Genomic DNA, 24,204 nt, shown 5'->3' with positions numbered 1-24,204 from the left:
TAGATATGAAATGATGTAAGGAACACGATACTGCTTGGAGTGAACAGAACAGTAAGTGCACGCATTACACATACTCTTCAACGTGACTTGTAAGACAGGAGTGTCGCTAACATTTGTCGTGCATTAAGCTCGGTGTTAATAGCGAGCACATTTGGTGCGCTAAGGCTTGGCATTGAAGGTAAGCACCTGATCTATTCATTCATAAGATGATGAGGAGGTCGACTATTTTTTCATTTCCACGTTCTTGTTTCATTTGTCGACTTTATCAAGTCGGGCAAACCATCTCTGCCGAACTGTCCTCTTAGCATTAACCGACGACAATAACGGATTACGTTGACGTCATGCATCAAAGCGGGAGCCGGGAATTCTCTGGCTGTCTAGTGACGTCACATGTCGTCAGCTGGCGGCGCTCCACGGTCGGGACCTCAGCCGCCACGGGTGCTCGATGAGCGCACGGGACCAGAGGCACTCGAAACCGGCAAGTGAAGATTGTCTGGCAACCAACCGAACCTTACCAGATTAAGAAGACCTTTGCCTCACTCGAATACTTTAAGTTAGTGGTGTATAGCGAGATTAAGATGTGGTGTGACGAGGCATTGTGACTGACACTAACCGAAATAACCCATTGATAACACATTCTCATTACCTCAAAACGTGTTTCCGCCCGGGCTCGAACCGGGGACCTTCCGCGTGTGAAGCGGACGTGATTACCACTACACTACGGAAACGATGAACACCCCAATTCGGCACTGGCGCCGTGCCGCCTAGATTGGGAGGCATTAGAAACATAGATTGGGATGCATCAACCCGTTCATCAATTGTTTTCCTTCAATATATTAATGATTGGGCCGTTACAAACAGCACTCCATATATAGCTGGGGACATGGTAAGCCTAAATTACCCGAACCTTGCATGCCTGTTCCTGACGTGGCCTCCAATGACCTGGCCTTGAATTAGTTGACCTGATGACCCGGTATGTGCTAGTGGCATTGTTTTGCAACGTGGGTTTGGTGGGCTAATCAATGAGAAATGCCTAGACCGTGACGGGAAGACCTAAAGCTAAAAGAACATATTGCAAGCGGAAGTATGCGATATGCTACAGGATGTCTGAAATAAGTGGCGAATTCAGCTGCCATATTCGACAGCACGCGTCCAGATATACCGAGAAACGTATGTAAATGTCAGCACGGCTGTATGCTGCTGCCTGAACAGAGCCATTTTCGTTCCGCTTATCCGCTATCTTCCGCTACCGACTGCACAGCGCCACGCGTCAATATCCGCCGTGCGGATAACCGCCGGTGCAAACTCGCCACTTCAAGGACAATGCGTCAGAGAAATTCAGAAACAAGGCTACTAGAGTCAAAGGCTACGCGGACGTGATGTCACCATGCGACATAAATTTGGTAGCACGTTGCATGGTTTTTGGTTGATACTAGGACAATTTTGGTATGTTTTAGTAATATGAACAAACAACACAAAAACGGAGATTTCGCCGACGAACTGGGTGGTAATCCTGTCCTACATCTTTATTTCAATGTTATGTGAATAGATGCTGTACATTTTGCAGGTCAAGTCTTCTAAAGACAAATTGATACCAGGAACTGCTTCCAAAAATGGATCCTACTAAGCCACGTCTTCTAGCTCCAGCACCCGCGCCGTGGTCGCCGTAGAATGTTTATATAAAACAAATGTAAAAGAATGGTTATACGCAACTGAATAAATGTTGTACGTAACGATTTTATTAAATTTATAACTGGGCAATGATTGCTCATTTAGCTTCGTATCGCAGTACCTACACGGAGCGGAATGTGATAATCAGGTAATGTGAGGAGGGCAGGTGCCAAGATTTTGCTGTTGCTGTGCTATGATCTTCCTTGGCGTTAATTAGCTTGCAGATTCATAACGTCGGATGGGCTAGATGAAAAACGTGCGCAGGGCATAATACCCTGACTACCCTTATCCATACCCAAGGCTATTTCCGATTCGAGATATGGGCCACGACTCGTTGGCTGTCAGAAATAGCAAGACTTGCCAGAAATCGTCCCATTTTACAGGAATATCTGCTGCCTTGAGCTAAAATGGCACGCGCTGCATTTACGCTTTCCGGGGATCACCACTCACTACCTCATTAGTGCAGGCCAACCCTTCATTCATCCTGGCAAAGCCCCCCCCCCCCCCCCCTAAGGTTACAGCATGTGCATTCCAAGTTCTCAATGTGCTTCCCAGGGGGCTGTGAGTCCGTCTGGGCCGCCGCTTATCAGTCCTCTCCTATGCTGTTGTTGCATGCTGCACTTTTTCACAAAGACTGCTTCTGAGCTCCCTGAGATCCTCTAAGTTTCTGAGCAACAGTGTCACTTTGTATAATTTCGGGGGAATAAGGCCCCTCCCCCAATGCTGACTTGAACCACCTCAATGCACTTCTCAGCCCCCCCCCCCCAATCTTTATGAGCAAACATGGGAAAACTGGACAATTGGAATGCAACATATGTCTGCTCTAGAGTGGTGATACACTAGGCAGCTAAACACATCGCAATCAGTATCATTATTCTCATACATCATAATTATCATAATCGCATGGGCCCAAAAAGGATTGCATTCAAAAACTAAAAGACATTTTTGGAAACGAGAAACTCTTTTTTGAATTGTCGTTGTCAAAGTTTTCATGTTGAGAAGTGATATCCCCTTTTTAGCGGATGTGGTTATTATAGCTATGGTATTTGATGATAATGGTCTTGAGAGGGACGTTTTAGGTATCTGGTGTACCACCAGCTCACTGTTTTTAACAAAAAAATCTAGCATCGGGGTGAGAGATGCAAGTGGTCGAAATTCTGGGCAATATCGAGATTTGAGTGAAGGTTGAATCCATTTTATTGGGTCAGCCCCCCCCCCCCCCCTCCACCAATTTTAGAAATTGACATCCCTGGTCAGCCCTGGTCTCCCAAAGTACATATGGCAACAAAATCGTGACGTCATCAGGGGGCTTCTTGGTTATCTGTTGCATTGTAGGCCGGAAGAGAGAGCTTTTCAGAGGCAGTTTTGAGGCACATCAAAATGAGGAAAACCTTGCCACTCTGGTACACCAGGTGTACTTTTGGCGTCTAATGCGATTGCTTCAAACTGCAAGCCATTTTACACGGATGTTACATCGCTGGCGTAGGTGGCGCTAGTGGTAACAAGAACTGGTTTATAGATGGTCATGGGCTCGTGGGTTCATCGGCTAATGCCGCTTATCCAGTTTTCCTAGATGCTTACCTCTCGCCTCTCGAAAGTTTCTGCTTGTTTGAACGCAAGCTGTTATTTCTGTGCCTGAAATATCTAACATCAGGAAGGAACATATATATATATATATATATATATATATATATATAAGCACGTATATTCCTTATTGTGTTTGGTAACCGAGGCATACCCTCGACCCAAACACCTGCAATTCTATTCTAAATGTTGCACAATGGATTGGCACTCTACTGTTCACCAGCATGTGCGCCCGTGGGACCTGACGTCGAATCTAATGTTTGGCAGCTGTTTGTTGTCTCAACTAGCGTTTTAAACCAACCGAAATATTGGTTGCGTAACATTTGCTGTACTTTGGCCACGTCTTTTCGTTCTACGTATTTCTCAACTGTTCATTTATGTAGTTACAACTCATATGCTGGTGTCAGACCATTTTAGGTGCATCGACCACACTGCAACACAGCATGCTGTGAAACGAATTATCTTCAGTCTGCGCATATGTAGAAAGATGCGACAAGATCATGAAGACATTAACCTGTCTTGTTTGGCCAGCATGACAGGCTATCTAATATAGTTATGTGAGGCACTACGATCTGTTGGGAAATGGCAAGGGTGCCGCCATGCTGGTTTTGTGTTTGAAAACGATTGGTCATATAAGCTGTCGGGAAACTAATAATAAGACGACCTGAAAAAGCATGTGGCGCTGATGCGATCATCCCTCGCGCTTAATGGAAATCAACAAAGTTCATAACGCATCGACATTAGGCGAGTGGGTTGACGAAAGAATAACACTAACCCGAAGGATATGTTCTGTCTGTTTAAGAGATGCAGCCAATATGCCGAGAGGAAGTAAGCACAGCACCGAGAAAACTACTAAGTTTTGTGCACACGTTAGTGTGCACCAACGTGTGCAGTGCACCGCTGTAACACATCCATACAAAACAAATGCGACATCCACATATGATAGGATGCCAGATAATTATGTATGTTTAGGAAATGCCGGAGTCAGGGAGGCAGCAATAATGTCACAGTGGTCGTTAGCAGCGGATGGCAGAGTGCACAATAAAAGCCCTTCGCTTGCCCATGACTAGGTCCGCCTCTGCGCGACCACGTCAGTGGCGGGCGAGTGATGTAACCACTGGCGACGTAACCACTGGCGACATAACTACGGGCGACGTAACCACGGGCGACGTAACCACGGGCGACGTAACCACTGGCGACATAACCACGGGCAACGTAATCACGGGAGACGTAACCATGGGCGACGTAACCATGGAAGGCGTAACCATGGGCGACGTAACCAGGGGCGACGTAACCACGGTTCCGTCATCTGACCCTCGGAAGAATCGAGCCATATCTGAGTTCCGCTCTCTTGATTGGTGCATCAGTCAGGTGGGTCGTTCCGCAAACCGGCAGGACGCGGACGACCAAACGTGACCGGCGCTGAGAGTGCGTGATCACTGCGGCTTAACAACGCACTCAGCTTCTGAGAGCCCGCTGTTTTGCGCCGCCTGTCTCTCAGCGTGACCAGGGTGGCGGACACCGCGGGGAGTTGAACCCTGTACCTCTGATTCCCAGACGTGCAGCTTAAACACTGCACTACAGGTGACAAGGCTGCCGCCAAGGACGCCACCGCCACACTCATGCGCTGAGCCATAAAACATCCGTGTCGCTTCCTTTCCTTAACATCGCACAGTTCCTGGCAGGACGTCAGTGGGAACTTGAGACCTTATGTGACCAACTAATGTGACGTAAGTGAAAGTAAACTGCTGGTATGCATCTCTACAACACCCCACAACCTCTCTCCGCCCGGACTCGAAGCGGGAACCTGCGGTGAGTGAAGCGCACGTGATAACCAATGCACTACGGAAACGCTATATGCATTTTTTCCAGCCCGGTGGACGGTTCCTAAAAGACGTCACATGACAGACATCTTTCCATCGCATCCAATAAACACCTGAGACCTGAATGAGCATAGATGATGGCTCCGATCTGATCTGACTTTTTCTGACGTGACCTGACTGACCTAACGCTGGCTGATTTAACCCGGCGACCCAGTACCACTTGCCCCAAGCTAATCTGACCTTTACCCAGCCTGAACCGAACCTAGGCAAGCCTGACCTCCCCTGACCCGATCCTGACCTCTCGGGTAAGCGTCGACACGCTGGAGGTCAGCGGGAAGTGGCTGACCAGCACGTTGATGCCGTCGGTCAGCGGCGGGGCCGAGTGGTTCGAGGACGGCGGGATCGTCCAGATCTGAGACACATGTCGCAAACCGTCGTTACAGCGCTCCCAAAGTTGGACCAATCTTGTATGATGAATAATATTAATGTTAGAACTAGCCTTTTTGAGGGCAATAATGCGTAAAGCCACAATTATTCATTAATTAATGGAATACAAAGGGTCGATATTTCGCAACATATGCTTCGTATCGTCTCAACGCTGGGGTCTCGCCGGAGCTCACATCGTTTCCGTAGTGTAGTGGTTATCACGTCCGCTTCACACGCGGAAGGTCCCCGGTTCGAGCCCGGGCGGAAACAGCTTTTCGGTCGACGTCAAGGTCCGTAGTCGATGGGATGTTTTCATTTGCGTTAGTCACATAGCTTCGTCCCACCACCCCTCGAACACGCTGCTGGTCACAAGCCAGAAGCTTTGCAATAATTTACGTGATCGGTTCAATATGGTGAAGGCTGACGGGTTCCCAGGCAGTCTCCATTCGTCAGTGCCGAGCACGTTTGGCCCCGCTCGTTCAACCAGCACCCGTGGCGGCTGAGGCCCCGACCGTGCAGCGCCGCCAGCTGACGGCATGTGACGTCGCCAGACAGCCAGAGGATCTGCGGCTGCTGTCCCGATGCATGCCGTGTGTTGTCCAGTAACGCCATCCGACGTAGCGTTCGGTTGATATTGAGACCAGGCAAAGTTGAATAGAGAATATGAATCCGAATCGGCCAAAACCCGCAAAAAGGACAAAATCATAACTGAGAACAGATGCAACGCATTTGCGGTCACGCAGCCCAAAACAATAGGATCAGCTTCTATGTTCTGCTTTGGCACAAATCGTTAAGTGTTTAACCGCAGCGGTTGACTCCAGTGCACCAAACGTGCTTGCTATGCTAACAATAAGATGAATGTAAGGCACCTGTCTAGCGTCATCCCTGCTACGGATTACATTGAATAGCATGTGTAATTCGTGTGATTATCGTTTTGAACAATCACGATGCCAGACGGCAGCGACCGAGTGATCAATCAGTGGTATTTTAACGTCTCAAAGCGAAACTTAAACTGTTTATGAACAGTTGCTGGTCAACACAATAGTGCATAGAATGATAATTCAATAAAAGGTAAACAGAGGCAACGTTGGTGCATACGACAATGCAAATTTTACTGTAACGATGATGACCGTTTTGAAGACAGGTTGATGCATTTGACAACATTTTTCGAGGTGTTGATATTTTTATTCCAAAGATTACTTGCGCGACTGTGCTCGACTATTTTGGACATAACTGTGTTTTGTTACACAGCCTCGCACTGGCCGCATGGCTGTAGACGGGTGTTGGCCGCATTGCAGTCGCATTGGCACTGCCCTGGCCGCATTGCAGTCGCATTGACACCGCCCTGGCCGCATTGCAGTCGCATTGACACCGCCCTGGCCGCATTGCAGTCGCATTGACACTGCCCTGGCCGCATTGCAGTCGCATTGACACTGCCCTGGCCGCATTGCAGTCGCATTGACACCGCCCTGGCCGCATTGCGTGGCACTGGCTCTCGCTGCGGAGACGTGGTATACACATGATCATCTGGAGATGAATATGCTTATAGCAATGCGGTTACATGACGCTTTTGTAATAATGTCAAAAGCAGCCAGGTTCAGACTGATTTAGCGCTCTTTTTAAAATACTTTGCCATGTATCTAAAATGTTTTGCCATGACATTGCCATGATGAGCATATCAAGCATTCTTCTCCACGTTTTAAGCTTTTGAAAAAAGGCTGAATAGAGAATGTTTTCACGTAAGAATAAAATGACTGGAACAAGTATAGCAATGGCCTAGCAGTTCTGCAACGAAAAACTTAAAACAAACGCGTATGATGGACTAAAAACATGCAAATGATTGTAAAGACGTGTGGAATACGCGATGAAGTGTAATCCGTAATATGCCAAAACAAGACGACAGGTGTTTTCATGATAGATTACTGCGTTGGAAAGATTTTAAAACAAAATTATCAAAATTTTGTACCGAAGTTCCAGCATATATTAACACTTTGACAAGGGTGTGATTGTATTCACGCAATGTCTTTGATATCAAATGGCCCAAACACAGTTCTCAAGAGCAGAATCAGTTTAATACGAAACACGCCTTTTAATCAGCCTCCGTGCCTTCGGCCTACGCGTCTAGTTTACCCGAAGTGTAGGATAATACCAGGCCTGGCATTGGTGTTGATCGGTCGACGGCGATGAATGCTGACCGCGCCATTGGAGCCGCGTAGAGCGAGGCGGGCTTTGGGAGTCACTTCAGTTTAGGATCATTTATCTTCGAGCATGTCCAGATAAGCAAGCTCTGTAAGTACTACTGGTGCATACCTAGTAACAGGGATGTAGCCAGGGCAAAGCGTCTGTTTTGTCGCGTCTGTGTCAGACGTGCCACCGAATCTATCCAAAAAGTTCTGAAACGTTTCGGCAGAAGACGCCTGGCACCACAACTGCACGCACAAGCATAATCTTGTTTATGGAAAGAAAACTGCGATTCTATCAGCACATATGGCTTGACAGACACACAGGCTTGAAATCTCTAGGGGACATTTCTAGACAAAAGTCGATCAGGAAGCTGTGTCACCAGGAGCTGCTGACATCAAACTATGTAAAAAGTTTTCAAAGCTTTACTCCCCAGACTGTCGTGAAAACGGCTCATCTTCCAAAGCTTATGGATGATAGACCGGATAAAAAACTAGCAACTGAAGCAATCATGCCAGAGTCATTGGACGACTATTTCTCAGAAATTGAACAGAAACTAGACGATACGGCTCTGGTCCACCACTTGATCCACTGCTGATGATTTTTGATGTAACAAATGAATTGGTTTATCCCTTGCTAACGATGGAAAATCACGAATAAAATAAAAGTGTCGACAAATGTTTGAGCAGGATATAACATAATCAACCCCTGTCATTATGAACGATTGGCTGCACCATATAAGATCTATATCTAAGGTAAAATTGTTTGCAGGCACCTAAAATGCCCAGCATTTAATCGATGCTTAATAAAGAGAGGAGGCTGAAAAGCTCAGCACAATTACTGCCAAAAAATTTACTGCCTTTTGTATACAAGGTACCAGAAGAAAAAAGTACATAGTCTTCTCATTCCGTACTTGCTCACAAGCTTACACTAATCTTTGAAATTGAAATGCAACAAGTTGCATGGAAATACAGGTTATGCAGTTAATCAGTGTAATGTTGAAAAATGTCTGTGACACAGTATGTATTAGTATTCCATTTAAAAGGCATCAGAAACATGAGATCAAACACCGAGCAGACAAAAACATATTCGCATTGTTCAGCAAAATCACGTCGCAATCGAAAACAACAAACATTTTGGCCACATGGCGCAGGTCAGTCAGGTTTACCCTCCCCCTCTATTACCCCACCTCCCGCCATTTTGACCACATGGCGCAAGAGATCAGTCAGGTTTCCCCCTCTTCATTCCCCTACCGCCCGTTATTTGGCCACATGCCGCAGGTTAGTCAGATTCCCCCCCCCCCCTCTCCCATTCCCCCACCACTCGCCATTTTGGGCCACATGGTGCAGATCAGTCAGGTTCCCCCCCCTCTCCATTCCCCCACCGCCCGCCATTTTGGCCACATGCCACAGGAGGTCAGTCGGATTCGACCCTCCTTCCCACCGGCCGCTCTCCCGCCGTCTCGGGGCGTCTTGTCTAGGTTGGCCGCCAGGCGTACGACCAAGGACCAGGACGGGAGCACAGCTCGAACATCGTGTGTTTACATTACCGCAGAGCCCCACAGCTGAACAGCGTCTGCGACATTGGCGAGCCGGCAGTCAGTGACGCGGCCGTGGCCAAGCATCCTCGCGGCCGGAGCGCCAGCCAGCTGCTGCTCTGCGTTTGAAGGCCCGTCATACCTGAAAGTATCTACGAAGCTCTCCAGATGGGCCCTGCCGACGTTCAGATGAGCTCCACCAACTAGACAGCGTCGCCTCGAGCGAAGTGGATCAGCTTCCACCGTTACCTAAGAAAAACGAAGGTCACACCAGGTGATCCTGAGGACCCCTCCCAAGGCAACCTCACAGGCACCACCAGGTGGCCAGAGAGCTCTACCGGGACGACCTCACAGGCATCACCAGGTGACCCGAGGAGCTCTGCTGAGGTGACCTCGAGAAGCTATACCTAGGCGACCTCACAGGCACAACCAGGTGACCCTAGGGGCTCTACTGAGGTGACCTCGAGAAGCTCTACTGAGGCGACCCCGCATCGCCGCAGTGACGTCAGGTGACCGGCCCAGGCCAGGTCGTGTGCCCCGGTGTGCCCAGACCCGGACAGTCCATCGACGATGCACGTTGTTGTGATCGGCGCGGGCGTGAACGGAGTTGGGTCGGCGCTGGCCATCCAGCAAGAGTTGCCCGAGGTCAAGGTCACCATAGTCGCATCAGCCTTCAGCCCGGACACGACCGGCGACGGTGCCGCCGGCCTCTGGGGTCCGCACCTGGTCGGCGGCGATCCACAGCAGGTACGGTGGTCTGTCGGCGTGCGGGTCTGGCACACATACTGGGCTGGCTGCGCACAGCGTGCAGTTGAGTCTGTTGTGCAGGAGTGCGGCTAGGATCGTTTTGAGGGATGGGTCCAGAGCTCTGTGAGTATGCATACACTGATTTTTAACTTCCTGTTGGGAGCGCTCACTGGAAAGAAATGGAAAATATGTGACTGAGTTAGCGACACGGACCCCCAGGCTTGGAGAAAGGATTACTGTGCGGAGTTTTTGAAAACTCTTGTTTTCGGCACTTATCTCCGAGTAACGAAACGTTTTAAGGATTCTCGGCTTGAAATATTCTGCAGAAATTTAGGAACATTTTTGTTAAGACGTATCTGTTGATAGAATGACGGTTTGCTGGTCATCAGAAAGATCGTGTTTGTACCAGGAGCGATGATGCCAGATCCCTTCCCGTCAAAACTCTCAAGAAACGTTTCAAAAAGATTTGATGGCATGTCGGCCGCAGACGCAACGAAACAGACCCCATGTATGAGCGTCCCTGTTAAAAGGTGTTGAGTCCTTACCAAAATTGCCTACCTAGACATAGACAATGTCCTCACCGACATTTCATACCTAGACATGGTCCACGATGGATGATCATTAGTCATTGCCGGCATTGCCTACCTAGACATGGTCCACGATGGATGATCATTAGTCATTGCCGGCATTGCCTACCTACACATGGTCCACGATGGATGATCATTAGTCCTCGCCGGCATTGCCTACGCAGACTCCACGATGGATGATCATTAGTCCTTGCCGACATTGCCTACCTACACATGGTCCACGATGGATGATCATTGAATCAGATGATCCCAGAGCCCGCCTTGCTTCACACGACACTAATGAAACAATACTGGTGCGGCCAACATCCGATACCTTCGAGTGATCCACACCGTTGCCAGACCTGGGATCAGCCTAGAACCTGAGTGAACTAAAAAAGGCATGGACTAACAAAATGAATTGCTATACAGAAGTTTGTTTCGTATGATGCACTTATTCAGAGCCCATTAAACATGACTTTGCTATTCGGCGTCAATTGCATGTAAAAAATTGTGTCATCCAAGCTCTTAGTGTGCACTAAACGCTTCTTTCTACAACCATTCAGTTCTTAACAACTTCAGCACACTCATCCTTCGTGAAAACGGCTGTTGTCTAAACTGGTGGAACATATGCACAGTGGTGGTCAGACTCCGGTGCATGCACTATATCTTAAAAGACGGGTATATGCATCACACGTCCAGTCAGACACACGCCCGGCGTATGTATGTACCAATCAGTCAGTAACATTAGCCGTTTTGGCAAAGGATTAAAGGGCTGGAAAGAAAGTCTTAGAAGGTTTTGAGATAATTCTCTGAAGTAAAGGTATATATGTTTAGGTAAATATACCAATAAAGTATGGAAGAAATAAGAGGTAATAAAGTATAATATACTAAAAGTATAGCTACTTAACACTCGCAAAAGGTTAATCACAAATTATCACAATCAAAAGGTAATCACAAAGTCGTTTTTATGCAATTTCATAGACATTCAATAGCTTAACCGCGTGTATCTAATTACAAATAACTTTATGACATGAACGAAATAAATTGTTACAAACCGGTTTAAATAAAGACAATTTTCTTCAGTCCATGTGTAGCTACGGCCAATCACTCCCTATCTCAAGGTGCCATTATATAAACGCCACGCTCCGTTCATGCAGGGCCGTCCAACCCACAGTCTCCGCTCGCTCCGCCACTCGCCGGCTCGGTCAATGCCCCGACCCAGCGGTGCCCGCGGGCACAAGCCGGCCGGGAGCCCCTGGCACATAGGCAGCCTGCAACGCACAAGGCTGCGGCCGCCCGCCCAGGCTGCACCATCCCCGCTTTCATCAGACACGCGCAGCGCTCCCAGCACGGCGATAGCCTCAGGGCACAGCTCCCCGTCACCTGGCTCGAGACTGGCCGGTGCATCCTGGTCAGCCGGAGCAGCCGGACCGGCGGGAGACACCGTCACGGACGCGCAACACGTCAGAGGGCGGCCGGCGCCGCAAGCCACCTGGAGATCAGAACATTTGTTAACCGATAGTCTCAAAAGACACCGAAGCAGCCATCAGCAAAGGGCACCGAAACAGTTATCAGCTAACACTTGATCAGCAATCCGGTTTCCAGTCCGGACCAAAGCCCGAGCCGACGAGCCGCACCCTAAATTGAACGGCCAATGACACCTTTGCCCGACACAGACTCCGCTAGCCTAGTTACCTGCGATGCAACTTTGGTTGGGTCAAGGCTCAAGTGACAACTGTGGCCACCAGATGTCACTTATACAGGGCGTCTCACGGCCGAAGTCCATGAGAGTGACGGTAGCCATTGTTAGTGTGATGGCCTAAACACTAGACGCGTCCAGCGAATGTATGATGCCTTCAGTACGGCCACAGCGCGGGGCAACATTACGCTTAAGCATCAGCGATAGCGCATAAATAACTGACATGACAGTCCGGTGGAAAGACATGGCTTATCAAGGACCGCCACATCTAACATCCCCACCACCTTACATTACTACATAGCACAAAGCCGTTAACGAACAACCATAGATAATTGAGTGAGGCGGTCACGTGAACGCTCACCGCGCGCTGCAATTCAGCGCACAACCTTAAGTACTAATATGTAAGGCGGTCAGATGGGCGTCAGACAGGCTCAGGCCGCCTCGGCGCCACAGGAGGGGCGGCAGACCGCATCGGAGTCGCGGTCGGAGCTGCCGATGGCGGCCGCTCTAATGCAGCCAGCTGTCTGGGAGCCGCAGTCAGAGCTGCCGATGGCAGCCGCTCTAGTGCAGCCGGCTGTCTCGAAGCTGCAGTCGGAGCTGCCGATGGTAGCCGTTCTAATGCAGCGGCTGTCTCGGAGCCGCAATCGGAGCTGCCGATGGCAGGCGCTCTAGTGCAGCCGACTGTCTCGGTACCGCAGTCGGAGCTGCCGATGGCAGCCGCGCCAGCGCAGCCAGCTGCTCCAGGGCCGCAGGAGGTTCACATGGACGGTCAGTTCCCACGTCAGCACACTCGTGCTGCCGTGAGCCAAGAACTCCAGCTGGTGCCGCTCGGCTTGGGTGCGGAACGGATGTGAAATGCAGTTACATTTCGCCATTTTTCTCAAGCTCCTCTCGTTGCGGCCGTCGTGGTACGCTGCTCTCTGCTGTTTTGAAACCTGCGGCTGCTACTCAGGTCTCTGTTGGAAGGCATAGCGTGGCTTCAGCCCGTTGTGGTGCACCAGTGACATTTTGCCATCATCTACACGGATGAGGTGGTTAAGGTCGCCATGTTTGGATACAAAAACCGCAGGTTTCCAGATGCAAATAAACTTGTGACACTCGCCCTTCCTTGCCGCCCTTCTGAAAAGAAGCACTTTACCTCCGGACTGTAGTGAAATGGATTCAGCTTTTGCTCGTACAATTTCTTGTTTCGAGCATGACTCGCATATGACATGCGAAGCGGTTCCCGGTGGGCGCTTCGCAACCTCGCACAAAGTTCACCAATGTATGAGGAAACACACGGACTTCGACACGCGGGGGGCGTTGACCTCGGAGTCGAGGGGTAAACGAGTGTCCCGACCGAACATAAAGAAAAACTGCTGTACCCCATCGACCTTTGAACCCGAGGACAGCAGCACAGCATGAGGATGGGAAGATGCTTATCCACTCTGAATGATTCTGGGAGAGGTACTTTGAGGACATTGCTAGGATCGCCCTATCTACTTGCGTCACAGCGGCTGTTGCCCTGTGGGCAAAAACCTAATTGTGTTAGTCTTTGATACCCATTAGACGATTGACCTCGGAATCAGCTGATTTCTGGAATTAGCCGCACAATCAGAATGAAGATATTTTTCGCGATCCTAAACGAGAAGTGCAGCTCCCTTGCAAGCTCGATGGTCACTGGCCGCCGCCATTTCTGGCAGGGGAACACCTCCACCCAGCGCGTGAGGTGATCACATCACACCAACAGGTGCTTGTTGCTGTTAGTTTTGACGGGTAGATCAGTGAAAAAATCGATTGAAACCGTTTCTCAGGGCTCAGAGGAGTAGACCTCTCCCATCGATGCGTGCAGTTGTAGAAAAGTAGAGTTACTACCACAACGCCTGCCACATCCCTGGCAAAGCTGGCGCGTGTCAGCGGCCGCCGAAAGCCAGTAATAACGGAGCTGCAGCTAAGTCAGCATTTTCTCGGATCAGAAATGTCCACCACACGGCCAGCGTGCACGGAGTTAAACGCACCGCGGACGAAACTGTCGGGGATCACGGCCTGCAGCCGCTCAGGATCGTGGGGGTGACGTTTGTACTTACGGAACAACACTCCCTTCAGCAAGCGGAGCCGTGGCCACTGCCAAAGCCAAGCCCGCACTCCGGAGGACGTGTTGCGCCTCAGCGGCCGTAAGCCCATAGCCATGCTACGTATCACTTCTGCGGCCGTAAACCCATAGCCATGCTACGTGTCACTTCTGTGGCCGTAAACCCATAGCCATGCTACGTGTCACTTCTGCGGCCGTAAACCCATAGCCATGCTACGTGTCACTTCTGCGGCCGTAAGTCCAAACCATGTTACGTGTCACTTCTGCGGCCGTAAACCCAGAGCCATGCTACGAGTCACTTCTGCGGCCGTAAACCCAAGCCATGCTACGAGTCACTTCTGCGGCCGTAAACCCATAGCCATGCTACGTGTCACTTCTGCGGCCGTAAGTCCAAACCATGTTACGTGTCACTTCTGCGGCCGTAAACCCAGAGCCATGCTACGAGTCACTTCTGCGGCCGTAAACCCAAGCCATGCTACGAGTCACTTCTGCGGCCGTAAACCCATAGCCATGCTACGTGTCACTTCTGCGGCCGTAAGTCCAAACCATGTTACGTGTCACTTCTGCGGCCGTAAACCCAGAGCCATGCTACGAGTCACTTCTGCGGCCGTAAACCCAAGCCATGCTACGAGTCACTTCTGCGGCCGTAAACCCATAGCCATGCTACGTGTCACTTCTGCGGCCGTAAGTCCAAACCATGTTACGTGTCACTTCTGCGGCCGTAAACCCAGAGCCATGCTACGAGTCACTTCTGCGGCCGTAAACCCAAGCCATGCTACAAGTCACTTCTGCGGCCGTAAACCCATAGCCATGCTACGTGTCATCTCTGCGGCCGTAAACCCATAGCCATGCTACGAGTCATCTCTGCGATGGACTCGTCTCCATGCTGAGCAAACTGGATGCAGCTCAGGGCCTGTCCTAAGCCGAAACGTGTCGACGGCCTCTGAGTCAGTCTGACAAGCTGCATCGCTCGTCTCTGCGGGCCGTCTACTAAGCTCATCAACAGCAGTGTTCTGAGCACCCGGCCGACACACGATGTCAAATCAAAGGCTACCAATAAATTCTAGCCATGTGGCCGGCATTCCGAATGGGTTTCGAAAATCCACAAGCCACTAAAGGCTTCTCTGATCAGTTCGAAGCCTGAAGCATTTCCCATGTAAGTAGTACCCGGGCCGTTGCACAAACGTGCAAGAAACTCCTTTTTGGTCGCAGAATAATTTTTGCTGGGCCCTCGATAACCACTGGCTACCGCACGCGATCACACGGTTCACTCCTACCTGCTCCTGCAATAGAAGTATACCTGCTCGCGTCGCAGTCCAAGGTAAAGACCCAAGCCTGCCTCTTCACCAAATTCCGCAACCCCCCCCCCCCCCCCACCGGTGCTTCCGAGAGCAATTTTTCAGACTGTGAAACACGAGAGACTCTTCGCGGCTCCACTAAAAAGGTACGTCGTTCCTGGCCAGACTGAAACGTGGGGCAGCTATTTCTGCAACATTCTGCACATACTTCTGAAAACAACAAGCTGAACCCAAAAGTTAGGCAGTTCCTTAGCCGTCTGTGGCTGTGACTAGTCCCGAACTTCCTCGATCTTTTCTGGGTCGGTAGCCATCCCATCTCGAGACACAATATGACCCGTGAACTTTGCCTGCTCTCGAAAGAACTGGCACTTGCGTATGTTCAAAGTCAGACCCACCGCCTCAAGGCGCAACACCCCCATGAGCACCTTTGAAAAGCTTCCGCCGTGCACGATGATATCGTCAAAGTAATTGGCACGGGTTTTTGGCTCCAAGTCACCAAGAACAATATTCAGCAGCTTGGTACAGGTAAATTGCGTGAAACTCAAACCAAAGCAAACTTCAGTGTAACGGAGATTGCCTAGATAATCGTAATCTTAGTTTTATTACGGTATGCAAGGTCGATTGAAATTTGATGGGAAGAGGAATTCATATAGAGAACGCAAAATAAAGACGAACCTGCCACCGCTCCCAAAGAATCAGCAATATGGGGTGCGGGGTAAGCCAGGGACGAGTGGCTGAACTGACTTCACGCAAATCAAAGCAAATTCGGTACCCTTTCTTTTTCTTCACCAAACAAATGGGTGAAGACCATCTACGGTCGGCCTCCTCCAAAATACCCTGTTTCGCAAGGTCATCAAGCTGAGCTCGGACAGTCTCCTTTAAGCGAGGCGAGATGTCCAGGTCTCTGCCCCACAGACGGATGATCACCCGCGTCAGCTTTGGAGATCAAAGTCGTATGGCCAATTTGACCGCCAAATATACTCTCGTATCTGCGCAGTGCAGCAAACAGCGCCTGGCGTTGAGTGGCGATCAAAGAGGATCCACTCAGGTCTACCATGCTCTCAATATCTACAGAGGTCTTGGCAGAGACCAGACCAGAGCCAGGCTTGCTCACAGGGTCTGACATGGCATGTTCCACGAAGCTCACAGCCAAGCCTGTCATGTGGGAATGTTTGGGAACAGTGGTATGCTCTGTAGTGACATTCCGGTCGGCTGCCGGTATTGAAGAGCCAGACACACTCACGGACGATCGGATGACCTCGGTTACGGATCACTCGGGGACGGCTCCACCACATTCGAACAATGCTGATCACTGTTACTGACACCACGAACACACGCGCCTCGCTGGCATCAAAAGTTTACGGGACGGGTCGGCAACGCACGGCACCGTCTGTAGGAGATCCATCCCGAGCAAACACGGCACGTCTGTGGGATCAGACGCATACAGATAAACACTCGTGTTTGACCGCCCACGTGGAGAGCGCAGCGACTCTGCCCAACAAAGGCAGCGGATCGAGAGTCGCCGTCCTGGCACGCGACGATGTCTGAGGCAGCTTTCCCTGCGGCATTGCATCCGGATCAGGCTTGTGTAACACACTGATCATGAACCCAGTGCCCGACAAACAGCTGCACGGTGTCCCACCTGTATCAGCAGAGAAGGTCAAGTTATCGCCGAGAGGAGCACCACCGGATATCGGAGGGGAGGCGGGCTCACCCGCCACACCAGAAGGCTGCATGGCGGCCGATCCTCTCAATGCTAGTCTGCTGTTGGGGCTCGTCCCCAACGCCGGTGTGGCACGGGATCCCCTCGTACGTTTCCCGGCACAGTCGCTGGACACGCTGACGACACATGTCCCCTCTGATCACATCGAAAACAAACTCTGCACCGGTGACGACACTTGGCGATGAGGTGTGCAAGACTGCCACGCCCGAAGCAGACACATTCCCGGGAAGAGCTCCCCCTCCCCCCCCCCCCCCCCCCCAGCAGGTTGCCAAGGCGTCTGGCCTTCGAGCGTTGGGGTGTCGGCCGCTGCGCCACGTGCAGAGTCAATGAGGTTCAACCGAGTATGGCCAGATACAACACACCACTCCAGTTTGTCCACACGGGTCATGATCTGGTCAGACATAGACGGCTCGACCGAAGCTACCTGACGCTCGGCACTTGAACGGAATTGATCAGCCCGCAATACGTTGCGGGCCCCGGCAACGGCGTATGCAAACGTGGTCACGCCTTCCGACGCAATGTCCAATGGTAGTCTTCTGGCAAAGTGGCCAGGAAGCAGCAAAAGAGTGCAATGTGCCGTCACTGCCCGGAAAAGCATCTTGAACGAGTTTGCGAAATTTAATCAGAAAAACATCCAGAGGTTCCCGGGGATCAAACATGGGCTCTCAGAGCCTGCCACAGGCGTCCACAACACTAGGTCTGGCGACAAATCGCAGAGACCGGACACGGCTTGATTGTACGAAGCATGCAGGGCTGGGACATGATGTCACACGCGTCACAGGCAACTCCCGTGAGACAAAATGACAGGACGCGCAGGCGAATGCCATCATCAAGGCTGTGAAGGGAGAAGAAAGTCTCCAAATCAGACAATCTGGCGAACAAACCATTCCCAGAAGGTTTAGGGGCGGCCAGCGAAAACCCACTAACTAGACCAGCCACAGCGGGCGCGGTCAGGATCTGTCCACCCTCCATATCGAACTGCTCCTTTGGGTCAGTCATGGTGCACACCTACCTAGACAAGTAAATCCACGCCGTCCCGACAATTGAAACCCAAAAAATCGCATCAAGTTAAACAACCGTTACTAAGCTACCTAGCTTCCAATACAGGCGGATGAGCGACAGAATAACGCCATACGGCCCGACACAGCGGCGACTCGGGCCGACACCCAAGCACGGCAGTGTCTGCTGATGACCCGTCGCGGCAGCGCCGGCAGACGATCCTGCGCACCATCGCCGACAGTCAGCGCAGCAGCGCCGACAGAGGGCCAGCGTAGCTGCGCCGGTAGTCAGCCAGAGCAATGGCGCCGACAGATAGCCAGAGCAGCAGCGCCGACAGACAGTCAGCGCAGTAGCGCCGGCGGACAGTCAGCGCAGCAGCGCTGATAGAAAGTCAGCGCAGCAGCGCCGACGGAGAGTCAGCGCAGCAGCACCGGTGGTCGGTCAGAGCAGCAGCGCCGGCAGACAGTCAGCACAGCAGCGCTGATAGAGAGTCAGCGCAGCAGCGCCGGCAGAGAGTCAGCGCAGCAGCGACGGCAGTCAGTCAGCGCAGCAGCGCCGACAGACAGTCAGCGCAGAAGCACCGGTGGTCAGTCAGAGCAGCAGCGCCGGCAGATGGACAGCGCAGCAGCGCCGACAGACAGTCAGCGTAGTAGCGCCGGCAGTCAGCCGGCGCAGCAGCGCCGTTACACGATTCAGAGCGGCAGCACCAGCAGGCGCCGTAACATGGCAGCGCGACAGGCGAAATCAGTAGCGGATTGGTAGCACGGCAGACAACCGGTACCGCCGGTAAAATACTGGCTGGCTATCCTCGCGCAGAGGACTACTTAGTACATGGTAACGAAGGATAACTGTCGTCGCAAAATTGACCGCTCTCACCTACATCAGAAGCGTGAAGAGCCGCTGCTACCAAATGTAGCCGTGAAAAATCACACCCTATCTCAAGGTGTCATTATATTTAAGCCGAGCCCCGCCCACGCTGGCCGTCCAACCCCGATTCGGCGCTCGCTCCGCCGCTCGCCCGCCCGGTCAGTGCCCCGACCCGGCGCGTGGCCGCGGGCATGAGCCGGCCGGGCGCCCCTGACACATAGGCAGCCCGCAACGCACCGGGCTGCGGCCGCCCCCCCCCCCCCCCCCGCTACACATGTATTCCGCCCAACGTCGAGGAGAATACCAAGCCTGGCCGTCCCCCGTGCGGATCGGTGGAGGAAGGCGGCTTGGAGGATAACTTAATGCAAGGATTATTGATCTTGTACCCTCTTGGGGTATGTATGGCCTGTAAGTACCGCGTACCTAGGAACAGGGGCCTAGCCAAAATAAAGCAGTTAAATTTGTCCCGTCTGTGTCAGGCATGCTACCAAATGTTTTTTAAGGGTTTCCAAAAGTTTCGGCAGGAAATGATCCGGCGTCACACGTTTCCATGAAATCATTATTTCTCTTACAGTCAGCCAACTGCAATTTTATAAAAATACGCGTCTTCACAGACGTTATTTAAATCGGTAAAAAACATTTCTAGGCTGAAATCACAGAGAAAAGTTCTGTCGTTAAAAAATCAGCGCTGGGAGCTCTAATTCTTTGTCGAAACTTCTCACTGTATACACCACGACAACAGCCACTGCGTGACATCTTTAAAAGATAACTACCCGATGTTTTGCAAACGTTTTATCGATGCACGTAACCGCTTACATAATTTTCCCAAAATCTGTTCCCGGCCCAGACTGCGAGCCGTTCTCTATGGTTGCCCATACCTCATCCGTCAAGTCTCAAAGTACATGTACGAAGCACGAAATAATGTAGAATGGAGACAGCATAGCATGCCGCTTGATTTTTATAGTGAAAACCAGCACCGTAACTTAATTGTAATTCTAATGTGAGTCCACTGGTTAGATCAAGACTACTACGCACGCAGCACGACGTCCTTTGACTGTGACCGCACCTTAGCTAAAGCAGGAACTTTTTTGCAGTTTGCAGACGAATGTATTTTCAGTTCATTGCAATCTGGCCGGGTGATTGCAACTTCATTATCTTTAAGGCCGCAAATACTACCGTTCAGGTCGAACTTGAGCTGTACGAGAACGCTTTTCCTACGTTATAAGTGAATCAGGCTCGAACGTGAACGCCAGTTTTCTTGAATAGGTCCTCAAGAGCTTATATCGTCCATCTCTAGTTGTTATTTTTGTGTAAATCTCTCAACAGGCCAGCAGTCATTGCTGTCGAAGCATGTTTGGACCACCTACAGCATTACAACAATATAGCTTCAAATATTTGATAACCTATGGATCTCCGGTCAGGTATTTTGTTCGTAACACTCTGACCACATTCCCTCAGTGTTCGTGCGAACTCACCCAAAACACATTTGTTGCATTCGAGATTATTCCGATCCAACTAAGTCCCGGCAGACCTCAGACTGGGCCCATGAGTAAGTTTCACTTTGACGGCAGCGCGGTTTGCCATTTTGTATGCTTCACGGGGTCTACGGCTGTCCAATAGCGGCATTTTTAGCCGTGTGCCACTGGCGATGCGTGGAAACAATGGCGTTAAAACCGCGAAATATCCGTTTGAAGTCCCATCGTTGTTGGGGGCGTTGCCTCCGCCAGGCGTGAACAGCCGCTGTGGCGCAGCCGCCACGCAGCGCTTCGAATTAGCTGACCAAGCATCTCAAGCATCTCTCCTGTAATTGACAAGGCCAGCAAATAGGTGACTTGGCTTCTCACTTGAAGCATTTATGTGTGAAGAGACAAACTGTTTACCGCCTTACTTTTATGAGGAAATATAACCGAACTAATTTGATCTTAGGTTTCAATGACAATGACACAGATGCACCTTTAATTTTCGTGAGCTAGCAACACAAATTCCTTGGGAACTATTTATGTGCTTACCTCTGCAGGAGACATATTATCCTTTAACAGCATTCGCTACCATAAACTACAAGCCAAACAATTCAACAATTACCACAAAATAAGCAGAAATGCGTTCTTTATCCTGAAAATCACTTCTTTCGTGTTCATTACACTCAGGGTCCGAAATGCCGACGCTTTCTACGCAGGGGACAGCTAAAATGGTTCTCGGTGCACAGTTTGCAATGATGCAATGGAAGCCGTTGAACGCTGGATTCTTTGCGTTTCAGATAGCCCGTTGGAGCCGGAGGACGCACGACCTTTTCCACCAGCTCTGGCGGGAGGGCGACTGTCCGGGCATCGGCCTGTTCAGCGGCTCAGACGCGTCGCCTGAGCCCACTGCCCACGATACCGTCCCCTTCTTCTGCGGCGAGCTCAGCAGCGACAAACACCCGCAGGTGGCGCTACAGTCGCAGATGACGTCACCGTCACAGGTGGCGCCACAGTCGGGTGGGAAGCCGAACGCGAAGTCGCAGTCGCAGGTGGGGCCGCAAACGCTAGTGGCGCCACCATCACCAGTGGAGCGCCACTGCCAGTATGTCACGTTCTACGCCGAGCCCGCCAAACTGCTGCCGTTTCTCCTGGCACGCTTCCGAGAGCGGGGCGGCGCCACCGTCACTACCACTGTGACGGCTCTTGCCGAGCTGGCAGCTTATGACGTCATCGTCAACTGTAGCGGCCTGGGAGCACGCGAGCTGGTCGGCGACCTCGGCGTGTACCCGATCCGAGGGCAGGTCGTCCGCGTGCGTGCCCCGGCCGTGAAGACGTTCCTCGGCACCGACACGCACTACGTGATCCCGAACGACGACGTGGTGATCCTGGGCGGGACGGCGCAGACCGACGATTGGCGCCGGGCGCCGGACGCCGCCGACACGGCGCGCATCCTGGCCGGGTGCTGCCGCCTGGTGCCGGCGCTGCGCGACGCGCCCGTGCTGCGCGTCTGGGCCGGACTGCGGCCGTACCGCGCGGGCGGGGTGCGGCTGGAGCTGGAGCGGCGCGCGCTGGCCGGCCGATCCGTACCCGTCGTGCACAACTACGGCCACGGTGGGGCGGGGGTGACGCTGTTCTGGGGCTGCGCCCTGGACGTGGCGGTGCTGGTGGCGGCGGAGGTGCGCCGGCTCGGCCGCAGCAGGTTGTAAGCTTGGTCAAGCTCGGGCGTGGCAAAATGTGCCCAGCCGCGTGACAACGGGAGGGCACGGGAGGGGGGGGGGGGACAGGTGAAAGGTTGTGAGAAGAGCAGCAGACATGACCAGCCTTGGTTAGCAGACGACGCATAGTCTATAAGTGAATCTTTGTCAGAGCATGCATCAAAATGATCTGGAGTGCAGGTAGGTATGCTGACGTGTCGCATTATGGGATTGGGAACATAGTATATTGGATTGAACACGGATGGAACCTGGAATAAAATGTGGGGTGCAGAACTTTCTGCAATATTTTTCATGCAAATTGGTGGTGGCACGATGTAATACTGAAACATAATATGAGCAGGAGATTTGAACAAGTCCACAGGCATTCAATGTGCATTGCTCACATTATGGACCAGCCAACGGCACCCTGACAAAAACAGTCCGCAATATGATCGCGGTTCATGTGGAATGGAGCAAACTTGCATTGAAAACAAGCACTGCGTATAGCATGACCTGCTTAAAGCACGCGAAGTTCGTCGTGTAATCGAATGAAATCATCGAATCAAACCATCATATCGCAGTTACAGCCACGCGCTCCCACGCTTCTGTTGTTTGCACGGCTCACATGTAAATTAAAATGCGATGTAAGAGTTCGGTGAGCTTGGTTAATTTGTGAACAGGAGACTAAGCACCCCACGTACATTGCAGAAGCCAAGCATAATATCAACGATTTAATGAGATGAGCGTACGGTCTGATTTAGTGAGGATGTTGCGGTAGCTCCCACGGCTTGAAGGATAGCCGCTTGTGTATGACGCAGGTTCTTGAAACATCATCGACAACAATTCAGGTAGCTACTTTGCCAATGGTGAGCGCCGCCCAGATGAAGCCTTCGAGACCACCCTTACAGAGTGAAGGGCAAAAACGTCCGTCCATGTATGGCAATAGTTCATGTAAGGTAATGGTTCGTGCACAGTAAGCTGTCGTTCCAGGTGGCATACACCTGTCATATAATGCCACACATGCATATAAACGTACTACTGGTAAGCGGATATCGGTCCTCCACATCACACCTGTATCTTATTATATTCACTCGCCGTTTGGTTACCACACGCAGTGGCCTAAAACCCGGCCAAATTTTGATATGTATTGCACCCCAAACGTGCGGCACCGAACGTCCGTTGAAAGCCCCCCTTCGTCCCCGCTCAGGTATCCCCAGTGGAAGCGTCGGTCTCGTCGAACCGGCACCCGTCCGTGAGTCTGTTACAGAGTGAACGATGATGGCGGTCTGGGGACTCGGCACAAGACGCGTCTGTCAGTGAACGCTAACCGGTGGCTGATAGGTTGAGATAGGAGGCATGCGTGGTTCCTTGACATTGATACTCACGACGTATGAGCTCCGACATCGCACTCATGCCATCTCAACACCATCAGAAGCAGAGGTAAACACAGGCACCGGCGAGCCCTCATGAGGACCTGACCGTCTCAGATGGCACCCAGTGTCCCCCACGCACGAGAGTACCGGGAGCGTCTGCTGGCGCCTGGAACTAACGTCTCCACCGCCAGGAAGGCTGCCGAGTGTGCACAGAGCCAGCGCAGGCAGACTGCCCCCGTGACCCCCCCCCCCCCCCCCCCAACCCTGGATCCGCCCCTGCCCGGTGTCCTCCACGCACGAGAGTACCGGGGGCAACCGCTATCACCTGACACTAACGTCTCCACCGCCAGGAAGGCTGTCGAGTGTGTGCAGAGCCAGCGCAGGCAGACGGCTCCCGGGACCCCTGTGAACACGGAGAGGCCTCTGTCACGGTACTCTGTCACGATACGCTGTCACGATAGGTAGATCGGCGGTGGAGGTCAGTC

At 51.6% G+C, this 24,204-nt stretch overlaps 1 protein-coding gene and 2 non-coding genes across 3 annotated transcripts; 2 read left to right on the top strand and 1 right to left on the bottom strand.

The window, feature by feature from the left end:
* Positions 1-655: 655 nt before the first annotated feature.
* On the bottom strand, positions 656-728 carry TRNAV-CAC (transfer RNA valine (anticodon CAC)). The gene has a single exon. It is a non-coding gene; the product is annotated as a tRNA-Val (tRNA).
* A 4,973-nt stretch (positions 729-5,701) lies between these two features.
* TRNAV-CAC (transfer RNA valine (anticodon CAC)) lies at positions 5,702-5,774 on the top strand. The gene has a single exon. It is a non-coding gene; the product is annotated as a tRNA-Val (tRNA).
* A 3,441-nt stretch (positions 5,775-9,215) lies between these two features.
* On the top strand, positions 9,216-22,359 carry LOC119104577 (D-amino-acid oxidase). The gene is made up of 2 exons (XM_037228304.1): positions 9,216-9,969; positions 21,450-22,359. The coding sequence occupies exons 1-2, from the start codon at positions 9,793-9,795 to the stop codon at positions 22,356-22,358; spliced, it is 1,086 nt and encodes a 361-aa protein (XP_037084199.1). The 5' UTR covers positions 9,216-9,792; the 3' UTR covers position 22,359.
* Positions 22,360-24,204: the final 1,845 nt, after the last annotated feature.

This window comes from Pollicipes pollicipes, unplaced genomic scaffold (assembly GCF_011947565.3).
Source record: "Pollicipes pollicipes isolate AB1234 unplaced genomic scaffold, Ppol_2.1 Scaffold_6052;HRSCAF=7182_pilon_pilon_pilon, whole genome shotgun sequence".
Lineage (NCBI taxonomy): Eukaryota > Metazoa > Arthropoda > Thecostraca > Pollicipedomorpha > Pollicipedidae > Pollicipes > Pollicipes pollicipes.
Note: the sequence above shows the minus strand (reverse complement) of the source record. Positions and strands in the feature narration are given on the sequence as shown.

Excerpts from the sequence above, each read along its gene's own strand:
- LOC119104577 (XM_037228304.1), top strand. The coding sequence starts at position 9,793 with ATGCACGTTGTTGTGATCGGCGCGGGCGTGAACGGAGTTGGGTCGGCG. Across the intron at positions 9,970-21,449 it reads TCGGCGGCGATCCACAGCAG|ATAGCCCGTTGGAGCCGGAG; the intron begins GTACGGTGGTCT and ends TTTGCGTTTCAG.